Source organism: Sprattus sprattus (genome assembly GCF_963457725.1).
Source record: "Sprattus sprattus genome assembly, chromosome: 1".
NCBI lineage: Eukaryota > Metazoa > Chordata > Actinopteri > Clupeiformes > Clupeidae > Sprattus > Sprattus sprattus.
This window is the reverse complement of record NC_137920.1, coordinates 66,612,019-66,629,319: the sequence shown is the minus strand read 5'-3', so window position 1 is coordinate 66,629,319 and position 17,301 is coordinate 66,612,019. Positions and strand designations below refer to the sequence as shown.

Here is a 17,301-nt window from a genome sequence, read left to right as displayed (position 1 = left end):
TGAGGTGTTCCATCAAGGCCAAGGAAAAGTGGTCCGGAAAGGACATCATCATCATCATCATTTTTTACTATCCGTCCACAGTCTAATACTAAAAAGAATTAGGCTAGTTCCTATCCAGTACTGGCTCACAAAAGAGCCTAACCATTCAGCCATCCATTAACAGCAAAGATGTGACTTCACTGCACTTACAAGGGTTTCGCCTTAACACACACAAAAACACACACACAGACAGAGAGACAGAGAGTCATGGTAGCAGGTATGATGTCAACTTTTTAATTTGAGTATTAGCGGAGAATGCTATAAAGCCAAGCTTTCAGCTCCTATGCGAGTAAAATTACACACCAACCTGCATTCAACTGCGATGCGTATTCTGCAAGAAGTTTGCAGGCTTATTTCTCGATGTCATTAAGCAAGATTGCACAGTAATTCCCATTACATCCATGAAGTACAGAAACTATATGTACCCTTTCCATAAAAAAAAAACTAAACAAACATACCAGTCCCCCCCCCCATCATCATGTGTGAAGAGCTCAGCCCCAGCTCTGCATAACTTCTCCCCAGTTTAACATTAAGTTTCCTTCAACAGATTCAACATGAAACTCTTAACAGGGCAGTTTTAGGGTCATTCAGGGATACTGCTACACAGCCTTATTCAGCTCATTTTGACAACTTAGAAATCCTTTAAGTGAATGAGTTTGTACACACCCACACACGGTTCTGCCAGGCCTACCATAAATACTCTCGGCTGTGAATGGAATTATTTATAGGCATACATGTCACACAACTCAATGGCTTTTCAAATGTTAAACAGCTTCATGGTAACCAGGGCTCACATAACGTGGTGCGTGTGTGACCGTGTGGAAAATAAAGAGGACAGGGTTATTCAAAGGGGCTTAATAGACCACCTGAGAGGCTGTCTTACGAACACGCCGTGGACAGACACCCACAGAAGAACAGGTTGTGGTTTTGAAACAATGTGATATTCTTACACACACACTGTAATCTATATCAGACAGGCCTCGTATTCATTAAAAACTTCCAGGGCTACAGACAGGCACAATGAGCGGGGAGAAAATTGATGACATTCCTCAAACAATCGGAGCTTTGTTTCAGCGCTGGGGCTTCACTGGCAAGGCAGCAGGATAAGAGTACCTCTGCCCGTTTCAGGAACAAAGATACACAACGGATAATTAGTAACACTGGAATGGAAACTATGTAGACTATTAGGTCAGCACATATGGTTAACTGTGCCATGAAACTGCAATCTAAATGTGGTGATGGGGCCCAAGACAAATGAAAAAAATGTGGGTATAGATATGACTAACTGATTCTGAACTGATTCTGTAATGTTACGGTGAAAAACAACTTTCTCGGTCTTACTCCCGACTATTGGGGATGCACCGATACCAGCCAATGCGGGGGTATTGGGCCAATACTGTTCTTATGTACCTGCATTCATTCAAACATTCACTGATGCTCCACACAAGTAGCACCTCATGGCAACATGGCATTAAACTCAAGGCTGTGAGGTGCTGGAGGCATTCTGTCCATTTTTCCTGCCCTATCAGATTTTCCCACTAAAAACAGCTGGTAGCAGGCTCTTATGACTGTCTACCATTTCTGCTGCCCCATCAGGCTGGCCTAACGGAAACAGTTGGGTGGGAGAAATTGACAGACCACCGGCATAGGCAAATCATTTTGTGTCTGTACTCTGTTTTGGCAAGGACACAAATGTAAGTACTCGTACCCGGTCTGAAAAAAGAGGTATCAGTGCATCCCTACCCACTATGTCACAATACACTTGCGATCAGGATACCACAGTCTGGCACAAGAGTGTCTGGAGAGTTAAAGGCGCTCATGCCCGATGAGGACAAATACGCAAAGAGGTCCTTTTGTAAAGGTTAGGTCTTCAGTTAAATGACCTGGAATTCCAATGCCACTGAAGACTCAGTTTGCCCTTTGCAAACAGTATGACCTATGCTAATCACTAATCACAGTATTGCAGCTGGTAACTGGTCTGTGAAGAAGTTGACCTCTGAAGAGTGGCACAGGTGATGGAGGGGGGCAGGGGGGGATTTTGAACTCATTTATGAAGTGAGCTAAAGGTTGTGCACAAATGACATTAAGAAACACCCTCCTTTGCACTGTGCTGTGGAGTTTGGCTTCTGACATCATTGGCATTTAAGATTCTGCCTGAACATTAATAATTCACTGGCCAATTACGCTAGACTTAGGCTAATGGAAATGAAATTTATTTCAGACCTGATGGGGGGGGGGGGGGGGGGGGGCAAAAGCATTGGGAAATAATTCAGAGTTATTTGACTCTGGGCTCCAGTGAAAGAGGACGTAAAGGTTCTGACCAGGCTGGCAGGCCCACAACCACTGTTTTCCGTTTCCCTGTACAGCAGCTTCATAGGTCACCGCAAATATGATGAGTCCCGTGACCTTGTGAGGCCATGAATAATGGATCAGATCATTCCCAGGGAGAGAGCCGCCAAACCTGGAGCGGATCACGCCAGATCAGGGCCGGGTCGGCTCGTTCCGGTGTCAGCTGCTATGTGGGCTCATTTCCACAGAGATGTACAGATCATGACGGAAGATGGGAGGTAGGGAGAGTAAGGAGGGGGGAAGGGGATGGAGGGGGAGGGCGGGAGAGCGAGTAAGAGATGGAGAGAGAGTCTTCAAGCAACAGGGGTGAGGGAATCTGTGTCCACAATGTATAATTTCTCACAATATTTTCACTAAAACCATCTCAATTTACCCATTATCAGAGCTGCCGACCAGAGCTAGAGGGCTAGAAAAGGGTGAGGGGGAAACAGTTGCAAAAACACAGAGGTACTCATTAACTGCATCTGGGGTTTTACACCTGTAACATACACCTTGACTTTCTGAGCGGAGGGACCGCTCACTAATGAAGGCCCTGCGTGCTAGAGATCCGGCTGCATCCCTTTAAGGATGCCAGCTAATTTGTCAAATCAAAAAAGGCCAATTAGTGCAGAGTAAACGCCGTGGAAATGGCAAAGCACCCGGCCCACGGGCGGGCCTGCTGTGCTAAGACAGAATACTCGCGGCCAGCTGGGGTTCCCATGCTGGTTAGGGAGAGCTGGCTCTTGGGTAGCTGATAGCAAAGATTAAAGCTTCAGCTCACACAGAGATCAGAGAGAACGCTTCTTTTATCTCCAACATTTTAATATCATCCTCCACATCTCATTTGCAAAAAAACACTCGGGCCCTGGCCTCTTCCGTTTAGAGCCCAGGCCTAATCCTCTCTCTTGCCCTCTCTCAGAGACTTGCGTCAAAGAGACAAAAAAAACGAACAAAAAAAAGACACGGGTAGGGTTAAAGTCCAGTGCGTGCTTTTAGGGACAAATATCTACTCAAATTAAGAATCTCTGCACACCAAACATTTTATGGTCTCTCTGGTATGCTTTTAAGATGATCACATTTGCTAAGCAATCTAAACATTTATGTCAAACAATGTTTGTGTATAGTGCAGTTCTTCTACCAGCTATATTTCCAAATCACTGGTGTGGACTGTTTGCTTTTACGTGTTTTAAGTCATTAGATGCCTACATTTTCTTTGGGATCAACGTGTCTGCCTCCATTTCTATACATCACCAGTTCTGTCTTCCAAAGCTGGCCTAAAGGTCAGGATTAAAGGTTAAAACCTGGCAAAGCAGTCAGTTAACAGTACAGTGTAAACTGTCCACACAAAACTAAACCAAAAAGGTCAAATGATAATGGCCAACTGCCTGGCACAGTGAGGTTTTATGTACTTTACTATAGTTGTTTTTATTGTAGACCATCACATGTAGGTCAACCAAAGGTCGAGCTGAACAAAGACCCATTATATGCGATTTAGCATCTTGGGTTAAAAGAAAACACTGATCTATAATGAAGCTGGTATGAGTCAAGGTGACATTTTACCCTTCACCTTTACAGTGTGGCTATGACGAATCAGATCAGAGCCCACGGCTTCACTGAATGAATCATCCCATCGATGTGTGAGTCTTAGTCACTGAGTATGTGAGACTATCCCTGACCAACCCATAGAAACATTACAAATGCCTTTTAGAGGTGCAGTCCATGATCCTAATCCCACACACTGTTGATCAAATTCAGTGAATGTTTCTTCATGGTCCTGTAGCTGTCTGTTCAGTGTTCATGCCCCAAAAAACTCCAGTGTTCGTACACAGTCCTGGCTCTGTAAATGGGAAACAAACATAGTGGCTGAGCCATGAAAAATCCCAGCCAATCAACACAGTGTTTCAGGAGCATGGAAGGGAGAGGCGTAATTTGATTGGCTGTTGAGCTCAAATATCAATAACCTTTAGTGAAACTGAAACAGAATCTGAATTATGGACAGCATCTTTAAAAACGCAGAGCCCGTAAAGCCCATGTTGGTGTAAATTCTAGGGATGCACCGATACCACTTTTCGAGTACGAGTTTTGACATTTGTGTACTTGCCGATACAGAGTACCGATATGAGTACGTAATAATTTGCCTATGCTGGTGTTGATGTTCAATCAATCTCTCCTACCCAACTATTTCTGGTAAGCAAGTCTGATAGGGGAGCAAAACATCACAAAACACCACCTGAGCACAGCCTTGAGTTTACCTTAGTGTTACCATAAAGAGGTATAGGACATTTTTTAGGAGTATGACTATGTGAGCACAGTATCGGCGCATCCCTGGTAAATTCCCTGAGAGTTGAGGTGTGGTGGCACATACAGTACTGCGAGAGAGCAATAATACATCATGACTGGGACTCGTAAACGCGTTGTGCTCCACTCTCTCCCGCGGTCCTTCACTGAGCAGACATGAACGCAGATGAAAGGCTCTATATAAAGATATCATCCATTATTCAATTTCTATCCTTGTGGCATGCCCCTGTGCTGCACAGAGAGGTAGAGAGAGGAAAATCTCTTCCAATAAGGACAGAAGTCATTGGCGTCGGAGTACACCAACTACGGGTCAACTAATTTAAGAAGTCATAGCACTGGATGTGGAAAAATAGGGGGGGGGGGGGTAGTTACTGGTTTTACCGATTACTTGCTGATCAAAAAATACACAAACTTAAGGAACATGAAAAAGTTACAGTATTATAACTACACATGAATCTTTATGTGTGCTGCCTTACTGTAAACCCACACAGCTGAAAGTATTGCCCATAGCCTGATACTGACTCAAGCCTAATGACGGAGGAGGATGGTGAATCACTAGTCAAGCAGGGATGGAGACAGAGACACAGGCAGAAATAAAGATGGACAGAGAGCAACAGAGAATGTGTGAGAGAGAGAGAGAAATAGAGAAGCACTTCCATTAGCCTATGAAAGGATTGCACTGTTAATGTTTCAATTCCCATTTCAGCCTTTTGTGTTGTATTGATCGAAAGAAAGAGGAAAGAGAGAGAGAGAAAAGAGTGAATGGAATACAAGACAACACTACCAGACAAGGAGACACAATTATTTTAAAACAGAACTTTTGGTCAGTGCGAACCCTCGAGACCAACCCAATGACATGAGAAAACAACAAGGGACAATTATATTTTCTTTGTTTTGATTTTGTTAAATGATCATGTTCCAAAGCTAAGTTTGTCTGCCACAGTGATGTTACAAAAAGCTCAATGGGATCTACTAGGCTTTTAACCATGACTATACTGAAAGACAAAAACCTGTTTCCTAACACTTTAGCTGCAATAATTTTCAGCAGCACACTGCAAGTTCTTAAAAGAGAATACTTCAAATAACTAAAAGCAAGGTGCAAGGAACGTGCGGAAACCAAGAAAAAAATAAAGATTAAGGAAAAATAAAAGGGAAGAACAAGAGACATGAGGGAAGAGGGAGACCCATAAGGGGAAAAGCTGAGCACAGGACAGAGTGTTAAAAGGAGAATGGGGTAGAGCTGAATGAATGAATAATCTGCTGCTCTTATATGGCATTTAAGCAGTTTATTCAGCTCAGCCAATAGACAGCAGAGACCGCACATCACCACAAGTGACATTGCACGTTTGAACGACCAAAACAAAGACACAGCTCAGCATCCAACTCCGTCTCTGGCAGAGGGAAAGACAACCCTTCACTGAAACTCACGGCGGATGGTTCAAATAACCATTTGGGGGGTTCATTGACGCCTTGAATAGGAGACTAAGGGGACCGTCTCACTTATGTTATTTTTTCCGCTGATAATGTAACATCTAAATAAAAGCGCAATGTCTGGGAGGGAAAGCAAGAACGTCAATTATACTATGCAATATCGCCACCACGACCGTGGTGATTGATGCGATGCAAAGCCCACTTTCCTTAACACCGCAGGGTGTCCTCTGATATCAAGACATTATTTCATGTTTTAGCAAAGAGCACACCAATGAAGAGAAGCACACGCAAATTAAATAAAAAAAATATCTGAGTGTCCCTGGTAACATTTTCTTGAACCAGCCATCTCACCGACATTACGTCATCCTACCTTTTGTTCCCCCGACAGTTTATCCAATGTATGACGTCACCCTGGTCATAACAGGTGGCACTAAATAACTAGGGGTCACGTGTCGGTAAGTTTTTAAGTGACCTCCCTCCCCCATTTCGATCAGAAAGAAGCAGATGAACAGCTGCCTAGCAAGCACAATGACCAGTGCAACTAAATAATGACCTTGGTGGGCCATTGCATTAATTGGCCAATTAGGTTAACTAATTGAAGTGCAAAATGCTTTTCGCAGAAGTTCAGGCAGCCTTCCTCACATTTTCCTGAATTGGAGGCAGCCTAACCAAACCTGCATATTTTGACCATCAAATGAGATCACTACCGAGACTAAACGAGAACATGAAGCGTGACGTTACAGTTAGGCTACTCTTTATCACCAACTAAAACATCGAACCTTTTATGGACCAATATGATTTATGCGGTGGTTCTCATTCGTCACACACACCGCGTGGACTTAGAAAGTCCGCGTTCTGACCAAAGTATCAACACTCATTAATTAGGAGAACAAAAAGCGCATTCAAGGGTGTGCGTGCAGCATGTTTTGTTATTTAAACTTTTAAAATGTAAGTACAAAACAGCACTATGATTGCATGCCGAAAGTAATTGCTTGCTTTGCACAGACTTTTCTGTGCATCAGTTGTGCATAGCACTGTACTGTAACGAACTCGTTTGGTTTCCTAAAACTTCTCTGGGAAAAAGGGGCTAACGTTGGTTTAGCATTTAGCTTACCTGATGCGGTAAGAAGAAGAAGAGCAACTGTTGTGTTCCCGCCCGAGTAAGGGTTATTCCTAAAGTAACGCGCAGACATTCTTCTCTCCATGTCGCCCAGCGAGCTCTCCAGTTCGTTCCTGTAACTCAAAATCCTCCTCAGCAACAACTCCATAGAGACCAGTCCGCTTTTGGAATGTACCACTGCAGACCATTTCATAGGGGTGCACAGGCACACCTGACAAACAACGAACCGACCATCTACTGTAGCCTGGCAATTGTAACACTGTTTCCAAAGAGTTATCACTTTAGCAGAGTCATTCGTATAAAGCCCCATAAACGCCACAAACAGCAGTATAAGGAGAAGAAAGAAATGTTAATGACGCTTTTTAAAAACTTTGTTAAGCTTTGGGTGAATAAAAAATGATATCAAAAGAAGATAGTCTATCTTGTTCTGTTGCATGCGGTTTGAAGTCACATCCTTACAATAAAATTTCATACATGCGAATATGCCAAAAATATGCAGAACATGCAGTAGTAGAGTAGGCCTACTTGTGCAAGAGACAAATAACCACATGAGATCCATAAAATGTAATATCCAGACACATTGCCTTTGTATTGTGTATATACTAGGCCTATACTGTGAGGAGCCAACATGCAGAATTACGTCATTGTCATAAGCACTTACTTTTCAATGAAAGCCCCCACTCAACTAACAAATCTGAATCGCAACTGCATCTTTTGTGCTCTACTGACAATGAACAAGAGCGAAATAAATGAGTTTTAACCTAAAAGCTCCACTAATCTCTTGTTTTGGGTATTTTTTCCTGTTGTAAATCATGTTTTGTGAGAAGCCCAAGAGAGCCATACAAGTGGGGGAGGAAACCAATCAGTCAGCCTGTTGTTGCGCGTGTCTCTGAAGCCAGAGTCGCCCGTAGCAGCATTGTTCTTGTCTACCTCATAGTCTGCACCCCCTGGCCCGTCCTGTCAATTCAACACAGACCTGAGTGGGTGCTAATTTGGAGCTGGTATCAGACTTAATCCCTTGTAGACAACCCCCTTTAATCTGGCCCGCCAACCCCTCTCATGAGCCCATCTCAAGCCCCCCCCCCCCCCACACACACACACACACAAACACACCCCAGCCTCCACAATACCACTATAGGAATACTCGGTACTGCCCCTCCCCCACTACAGACACCCCCCACCCCCCTACTCTGGGCCTAATTGGGCCATGCACAAATGAACGTACTAATCCTGGAGCCCAGCAAATAAGAGGGCCAGATGAACACAGTAGTCCCTAGTCATACGCGCATTATAATCATCATTATCATCATCATCATCATCAGCGGTTTGTGCTTCATCAAAGCTTTAGCTGCATTTGGCTCCTGATAGAGTTAATGCATGTTGGTGTGTACTGGGCTGTAAGTGTTAATGCATGTTGGTGTGCTGTACTGGGCTGTAAGAGGTAATGCATGTTGGTGTGCTGTACTGGGCTGTAAGTGTTAATGTATGTTGGTGTGCTTTACTGGGCTGTAATAGGTAATGCATGTTGGTTTGCTGTACTGGGCTTTAAGAGGTAATGCATGTTGGTGTGCTGTACTGGGCTGTAAGTGTAAATGCATGTTGGTGTGCTGTACTGGGCTGTAAGAGGTAATGCATTGCATGTTGATGTGCTGTACTGGGCTGATAGAGGTGCAGTAGTTTACAGATACAATTATATTGCACTGAGCTGAATCTAGTCCGTGTTTTACCAAATCAATCCAGTACATAATTGTAATGATCATATACATTATGGTCACATTCTGAACCTACCCCCCCCCCCCCCCCCAAAAAAAACCCTCATATTGTACCTTTGATTTGTAATAAATGGCATAACCTATACACATAGGTGTAAGTGTTTTAGGTTGTGATGTTCAGGTGCATGGTTATCAGTTATGAAGTCAGTAAATGGGCACAGATATGGGCAGTAAATGCACAGCCATAGGGATGTCATACTCCACTAACACTGTGTGACTGGAGATGCAGAGAGCTGCTAGCTGCTCTCGGTTGTCAGTGTGGTGGTAATTTCGCTGTTCTGTGGCCATGTTCTGTGGTTGTGTGTGGTGTATATGTCTGAGAGAGCTTTTCTTTTTTAAGTCTCTGTAGATCCTTATGCTCATTAACACAGATACAGTTGCGGGACATTGGCCATCAATAAACAAAAATCAGCAGAAGTCTGTCACATCAACTACCATTTGTTGTGCCTGTTCCCATATGTAGATTTGGATTATATCACCAGAGCTCTTGCTTCCTGGTTCACTCCTAGGAGGACCTTCTACTGAGCAGCGCCACTCTGCCTCATCTCCGCATACACTAAGGATTTTCAGGGGAATAACCGACTACTGTGTGGTTAATAATTAACACCATGCACCTCCCCCCCCCCTACTTTACTCACTCACACACACACACACTTGTGTCTGTAGCTAAATCAGTGGAGTGAATTGTAACACCAAGGTCATGGATTTGATTCCCATGGGAAAGCATATGCAGATGATAAAATGCACGCCATCCTTGAAGTGTACATCACTTTGGACAAAGGCATCTGCTAAATGAACACAATGTAGTAACTCCACACTCCTCCACTTCAGAGCACTCAATGTTCAAACAAGACAAATTTGGCATCACATGTCCAACAGATTTTAAAACATTGCCACAACTGAGAGATATTGCCGCTTTCGAGGCCTTCTGGAATCAAATCTCTTCCTGAAACATGTATGACTTGACACCAGAGTATTATGCAAATTACATTTAACAGAGAAAATACGCCATTGTATTCCTTCTAAAATTTGTTTTTCTACATTTCATATGTATATTTAGTCCATCTAACACTGGCTTTCTCATTTGAGAAATAATATCAGTAGCACTCAAATTTTGTACCATATGTTTGTGAGTATGTCACACGATCAACTAACTTACCATGATAAGAGTTGTACTGAGATTTTAAAATTAAATAACACAGTTGCCCATGGCCACTTAGCAACTCTTTTCAAATAAACTTCTATGCAAACTTAAACATATTATTTTAATTTGACTTTTGGCGCCACCTACTGTTCTTTATGGGTGTGCCATTTTGAAAAAGGCAAATTTGTTATACAAAGTGCTTATAAAAAAGGGGGTTAAAGCCAGACATCCTCCACTTCTAATGTAGAGATTACCATACCTTCATAAGGGCTTTAGTGCTATATTTTTCAAACGTGAAAAGACCAAAAAAGATTAGGGTCACTTCATGCATGTCAAGCCACCTATCAAATCCTCCACTTCATCAAAGCCTCCTAACGTTGACACACATTCCATATTCTTCTATGATCTAGAAAATTACTCTCTCAAGCTTTTCATTAATAGGGACACATTTTCATTGGACAGTGTATTCTATATCACTGATTTAAAATAGTGGTTATGGACATTGTACAAAACACAGTTGCATTAAGATTTACTACAGGAATACATTTAAATGAAAACAAAAAAATGCCACAACACAACTACAACGTTCCCTACAGTCTGGTAGCTCAATAAGATCCTGTGCAATTTTCAACCTTTTCAACCACTTTTATTCAACCAATTCCATGTTAAAATGTACAAATGTGTGAAGCAAGGCACACATGATTGGTAGAAATAAAGGTTTACTCTTATCAGTGCTTGATTCATTTTACCCTCCTGTTCAGAGACATATTTACATCGGTGATCCCTTTAACACGTGGCCCTCTGAGTCATAACTTTAAAGGTTCATTTTCTTGATGAGGAGTAAAAAGAGGGAATTTACTAAAAATTATCAATTGAAAGGTGTACTGTTCTGATTGGAAATTGCACCAGGATGGAAGATTGTCAAATTTACTGTGCAGCCATGGCATTCAACAGAGTGCCCCCTAATTACCTTATAGTCCTGTTTTAAAACTTTATCAAACACCTGCTTTTGATTAACCTTTCCGTTGTCATTATAGTATTTTCTGGACTCACACTCCCAAAATCAGAGTCATTCAAGCAGGAGCCCTAACCAACATGACACAACCTTCTGCCATCATCGAAGAGTGTGTGTGTGTGTGTGTGTGTGTGTGTGTGAAAAGAACCAAGGGTACCCCAGGTTCCACGAGGACCCACAATATGTCCACACTCTTAAAAGTGCACCAAGTCTCTCAGTCCTCTCGGAGGTAGGCGTCTGGGATCTCCTCCTCCTCGTCTCCCTCCGGCAGGACTGCAGAGGGCTCAATCCTCGGACTGTCCTCCGCTTTGGACTCCAGGAGGTCTTTTTCTGCCTCCAGCAAAAGCTTGCGCACCTGCTCCACCTGAGACTGGGCCAAGTCCAGAGAAGTTTGGGCGGTCACAGAGGCCTGGTCTGCTCCTGAAGATGTATATCGTGACAACAGTTTCAGTTTTTTTTACCCATCAAATCATCCATAGGCAACACAAATTAACCAAATGTTTACCAAAAATTAACCAAGTAATGTTAACCAAACGTTTTCTAATGTAGTTTAAAAAAACATTCTTTGACAACCATACATAAAGACATATACATAAAGAGCTCCCTTGCTGATAAAACTTGCTAAAATGCTAACTGGTATCTTTTGGTGTCTGGTGTCGTTACATTCACAAAAGAACATCCAACTCTGAGGCAACTCTGATCTAGTTAAGGCCGTTGCTATTTCAGGATCAGCTCCTGTTCAACGCCCACTAAAGAGCATACTACTGAAGCACCTGCTAAACGACCCACCTGCGTTGTAAGCCGCCTCAGCCGCCATTCCCGACAGGTTTGTGGCGGTCATCCAGCTGGACTCGTAGCGTTTGCAGTCCTCCCTCCGACTGCTCACCTGGAGAGGGGGGAGAGCTGAAATTGAATCCACTAAACAACTGGTCTTCATATTTCACATGTGTTCATTTTGCCTCTTTCCTTCAATGTTTCTCAGATTTTATGCAGAGTGATAAAGTAATTCCATCTTATTGTTTCTGTAAAGATTCTGGAAAGCCTCGTCATCATTATTAGCATTATGATGATGACCATGATGATTATTATCTCCTCTGTTATTTCTGAAAGAATCTCTTGGCAATGCACACTGACTGTAAATAACTTAACTTTGATGGCTGATGTTCAGGCTGCTTATGATGATGGTTATAAAGACAATTATGATAAATATTGTTATTATTTTCTCTGTAATTGTGGTGAAAATCTCACACTGACTTTTGATGACCAATGCTGACAAGATGGCCTACCTCTTCACGCTTCTGCACAATCACCTGCCACACCGCCTCCTCGTCGGCAGAGTTGAGTTTTTTGGCTGAGGCCTCGTAGCGCCTCTGAAGAGCCACTAAAATGCGAACGGCCTAGAAAGCAACACAAGTATTCATCTGGATATATCATATATATGTGGATGAGCAAACCTACAGTTTTAGAGACAGACACCAGAGCCTCATCACATACTGTTGTGGCCAAAATTGTTTCTGCAATATAATAAAGTAATATTTCAGTTTGACTGTTCTCTCCATTGTACGTCACTTTGGACAAAAGAGTCTGCTAAATGACTGAATGTCTTAATTTTAAATTGAACTGATTTTTTGGGTATATTATTACAGACAGAAAATCCCACAGCAGTCCAAGCTTCAAAGGTAAGTGCGTTCGTCCACATATTAGGAAAGATGGAGCAAAAGGATTACTCTTCTGGTGTAAAGATTGACTTTTATAATCAATGAAGTTGCCTATTATAATTACTGAAATCTACAGTGATGTGGTTCTTTACCTTGGCATACTGCGTGAGAGAATCCACAAGCGCTAATGTTGTCTGCGAAAGGTAGGTGTTGGCACTGTCTGTAACCAGAGACGATGCCCTTTTTATCAAGGCTTCGTGAGAAATATCCACCTGCAACAAACATCACTAAGTATATCAAAATGAAAGGCATTAGCTAGACAGGTTTGGTAGCTAGTTATGTCTCCTTCAATCATAACACTTTCTGCGCAGGAGGTCATACCGATAAGACCGGGGCATACCTGAGCAACAGGAACAGCACAAATAGCGCCTGCCACACTCAGAGAAATCCAATTTCTCTTCATACTTGAAGCAAGTTTTGCCAGTCTTTGTCGTGCCAGTGGAACATTCACCAGGACACGAGCGTTGGCACACCGTGCAGATGCGTATCTAGATTACACAGAGTATACAATTAAGTATACTTTTGATAGCCACAGTTGTTAGATATGCCTCTAAAGCTAAAATGGTGTGTTCATGAGCAACAGGAATGTGGAAAAGGAAAGTGGGACATTTCTGAGAGCTCCAAGAAATAGGTTTGAAGTCACTCTGCATGGAAACGTTTGTTGTAAAAGATAAGAAATGTATCTTGCTCTGCGTACAATTCACCTTATTGTGTATTTAGGTTGAAGGCTACTCATTAGCGCAGGGGATTGTGATGATGTTAAACGCTACTGACCAGTTTACTTTTGTGTAACTGACGCTGCCCGTCTTGCTAGCTAGTTTAGGCCTACTTGACATTGCGTAACCGTCAAGACCTTTGCCTGATTGTTGTCATCATACAGGCACTGCATCAATAGATTATAATAACTCGATTATTAAATGTCTCTATGGTAATTGCTTCAAGAAATCAATTTGCATTAACATAATTTTAGATTTCGTTAAGATGACCACACCTCGTAAAAAAAGAACCCTCACAAAACTGGTGGGTCTCTTTATGTCAAGAGTTCAGTGGTGAAGAGGTCACCTGTCTCTGACGCCCAAGACTAATTTTTATGATTAAGAAAATATCAAACAAAGACGGTGTCTTTGACCGGTCATCAATTTTTTAAAGATGCTTCCTAATTTGTGGAACATTTCCGACCACGGTCTTGAATTGAACGTGTGACAAGTCGTAATTACGATTTCTGAACTTGGAAGTAGGATCTTACGACATGCACTTGAAGGCAGCAATAAGGTCTAGTATAGTAGTGTAATAATGACGAAATAACTCTATAGACACTAACAGACACTAACGTCTATTTAGCATGCCACACAAGTAAAACATAGTCTTGATAAAAATGTGTTTGTAAACATATTTTACCTTAAACTAGCAGTTAACAGTTTCCCGTACGTTGCCATGTTGTTTGTGTTCGCTTCTTCTGTGTGGAGGCAACAACAGTGTATACACTATCGCCTCCTGTAGGACTGGAGTGAAAACCATATAGAAAACCATACAGTAGGTGAGTATGCATTAGGGATGGGAAGATTCACCGGTTCGCACCGATGCATCGTCATAAAAGCTCACGATGCGATGGCCCGGATCAAAAATGGGTGCATCGGATACAATGTGGGATGAACCGCGATGCATCGTACCTAAAAAATTTGCATCGGTATAATCCGGTACAATTGTATATTTCTAGATTCCCCCTCTCTAACTGTTTCCTAAACGCGCTCTCATCTCCACTGCTGTCAGTGGCAGATTCTCGTGAAGTGTCGCGGCCAAGTATCGCGCGAGTTGAAGGAGTGTTCGGGAGAGTTACAATGGCTGATGAGGAGTTATACGTCCCTAAAGCTTGCAATAAATCCAAGGTTTGGCAAAACTTTGGCTTTGCAAAGAAAGATGGAAAATTGGATAGGACCCATGCAATATGCAAAATATGTCGTGCTGCCATAAAGTACACAGGCAGCACGACTAATTTAGGTACTCACCTGAAGAGGCGACATGGTGAGATGTCTGCCTCATCCTCCGATTCATCTATGGCTACAGTGGCTGCCTCAACAAGTACACCTGCGCAAAGTATTTCCAACTTTTTTCATGCCCCGCTGGCTTCCAACTCAGCTCGATCAAAGGCAATAACCGAAGCCATTGCCTTCTTTATTTGCAAAGATATTCAGCCTTACAGTGTGGTTGAAAACGAGGGCTTCCAATACCGCTTAAACATTCTGGAGCCGAGGTACCACATCCCGAATAGGAAGCTTTTCACAGATAAAGAAATCCCTCATCTGTACGAAAAAGTGAGGCATGAAATAGCTAAATCGTTGAGCAATGCCAAAAGAGTTGCTATTACAGTTGATGGTTGGACGTCTCGCGCCACTGACGCCTATGTCACCGTAACGGCACATTACATCAATGAAGAGTGGGTTTTACAAAACCACGTCCTTCAAACCAGACCGTTCAACGAGGCTCACACAGGGAATAATCTGGGACTTTTACTGAAGGACGTTTGTTGCACATGGAACATCGCAGACAAGAACCCAGCGTTGGTCACGGACAACGCTAAAAATATGTTACTGGCTGGAGTTCGTGCAGAGATAAACCCCCATGTGCGATGCATCGCGCACACGCTCAATCTGATTCTGGCCTCACAAAAATCCCTGAAGGTGGACAGGGTGTCAGAGCTTCTGGTGAAAGTGAGGAAGATTACAACTTTTTTTCACAGAAGCCCACAAGCAACTGAGGTTCTACGTGAAATGCAGGTCCAGTTACACATGCCAAATCACAAGCTCATCCATGATGTTTCCACAAGATGGAACAGTTCACTTGACATGTTGGAGCGTTTTTGGGAGCAGCAGCCTGCTGTGTTGAACACTCTTCTGTCAAGGAAGATAAAGAGGGGAGAAGGATTAGCCAGCCTGACAGAGGAAGACATGACACTGATCCCAGAGGTCATCAAATTGATGTCCCCTCTGAAAGTGGCAACAACACTTCTCAGTGAGGAAAAACACCTCACTATCTCAATGATCTCCCCAATACAGGCCAAACTTCAGAAGCATTTCCAGCCAGATGAGAGCGATCTGCTGGAAATTTCTGTGATGAAGGAGCGATTCCGACAGGATTTTGATGGTCGCTACACGTATCTCCAAGACCTCCTCTACTATGCTGCAGTGCTCGATCCACGGTTCAAAGACCTGGCTTTTTTGGAAGACGACGGCACCAAGGACATGGTATTCACGAAGCTAACAGCAGAGGTGGTGATGATGGAGGAAGAGGTAAGAATATACTCCATAAACCGTAGCTAAACTCTCTATTTGTTACTTGAATTTACCTGTGTCTTCTTTGAATTGGACAAAGAAATCTGCATAAGTGCAATGCATAAATGCATAAGTGTGTATGTGCATAAGTGTGTTCTGAATGTAACATTTTTTCACTATACCTGACAGTCACAACACAGTTTGCTTCATCCTAAACATGTGGATCAACTGCCTCACACACTAAATTTAACTAATTTGTCCTATTTTCAGGTTTTTCTTAAGGAATATGAGTTGATCCACATGATCAGGATGAAGCAAACTGCGCTGTGCTGTAACTATGTCCCCAGCTGTGCTAAACACTCTTTCAGAGGGTACACTCGTTGCTGGGATGCACAGGTAGCTCTTTGCCAAGGCTGAAAGCAGTGGAAGATCCACTTGTTTCTTCCACCACTGCAACACATCACCACTCAAAGCTAAAGAGTCCCTCTCTCTGTACTTTATGATTTCTGCCCTAGCCCTCTCCCTTGTGGTCTTCATTGGTGCTCTCGCAGTGAGGAAATCCCCAAACATCTGGTTCAAGGCTGTCTTCTTGGGGGGGACATCATCTATGGAATGGAACAGAAAAGCACAGTGAATTATCAGTTGTGTTAAAAAAATATGTAAAAATTATGATTTACAATACTTTCTTACTATATATATAGTATAAGATAGCATTGTATGTCATAATTTTGACATTTTTTTTAACACAACTGATAATCCACAGTGCTCTTTTGTTCCATTCCATATATATTATTTAAATAATACTTTATAACTATATATATATAATAAATGCATCTTAAAACATTATTTTATAACTTTTGGCACAGATCCTATCAGAACAAACCTCTCTCTTCCTCTGGGCTTCTGTCAACCTCTGCCTGGCCCTCAGTCAGTGTGCCACTGTCACCTGCCTGGCCCTCATTGAGTGTGCCACTGTCACTTGCCTGGCCCTCATTGAGTGTGCCACTGTCACTTGCCTGACAAAAATCAGTATAAAGGAGACTAGCTGCTAGATTTCTTTGTCCAATTCAAAGAAGACACAGGTAAATTCAAGTAACAAATAGAGAGTTTAGCTACGGTTTATGGAGTATATTCTTACCTCTTCCTCCATCATCACCACCTCTGCTG

General features: G+C 42.6%; 2 protein-coding genes across 2 annotated transcripts in view; both read right to left on the bottom strand.

Annotated features, from left to right (window-relative positions):
* Window positions 1-7,324, bottom strand: part of nectin3b (nectin cell adhesion molecule 3b) — a 28,537-nt gene extending 21,213 nt beyond the window's left edge. The window contains exon 1 of the mRNA XM_080837207.1: window positions 7,211-7,324. Coding sequence (XP_080693333.1) covers window positions 7,211-7,301 — 91 coding nt within the window. The 5' untranslated portion in view covers window positions 7,302-7,324. The remainder of the gene's footprint in view (window positions 1-7,210) is intronic.
* A 3,018-nt stretch (window positions 7,325-10,342) lies between these two features.
* On the bottom strand, window positions 10,343-14,306 carry diablob (diablo, IAP-binding mitochondrial protein b). Its single transcript, XM_080854595.1, has 6 exons — window positions 14,264-14,306; window positions 13,206-13,353; window positions 12,958-13,077; window positions 12,434-12,544; window positions 11,937-12,033; window positions 10,343-11,567 (listed from the first exon to the last, which is right to left on the bottom strand). Exons 1-6 carry the CDS (start codon window positions 14,299-14,301, stop codon window positions 11,362-11,364), a joined length of 720 nt encoding a protein of 239 aa, XP_080710721.1. The 5' UTR covers window positions 14,302-14,306; the 3' UTR covers window positions 10,343-11,361.
* Window positions 14,307-17,301: the final 2,995 nt, after the last annotated feature.

Coding starts and splice junctions, on each gene's coding strand:
- diablob (XM_080854595.1), bottom strand. CDS start 14,301: ATGGCAACGTACGGGAAACTGTTAACTGCTAGTTTAAG. Junction 13,078..13,205: donor GTGCTGTTCCTGTTGCTCAG/GTATGCCCCGGT, acceptor TGTTTGTTGCAG/GTGGATATTTCTCACGAAGC. Junction 12,545..12,957: donor CTCTCACGCAGTATGCCAAG/GTAAAGAACCAC, acceptor GTTGCTTTCTAG/GCCGTTCGCATTTTAGTGGC.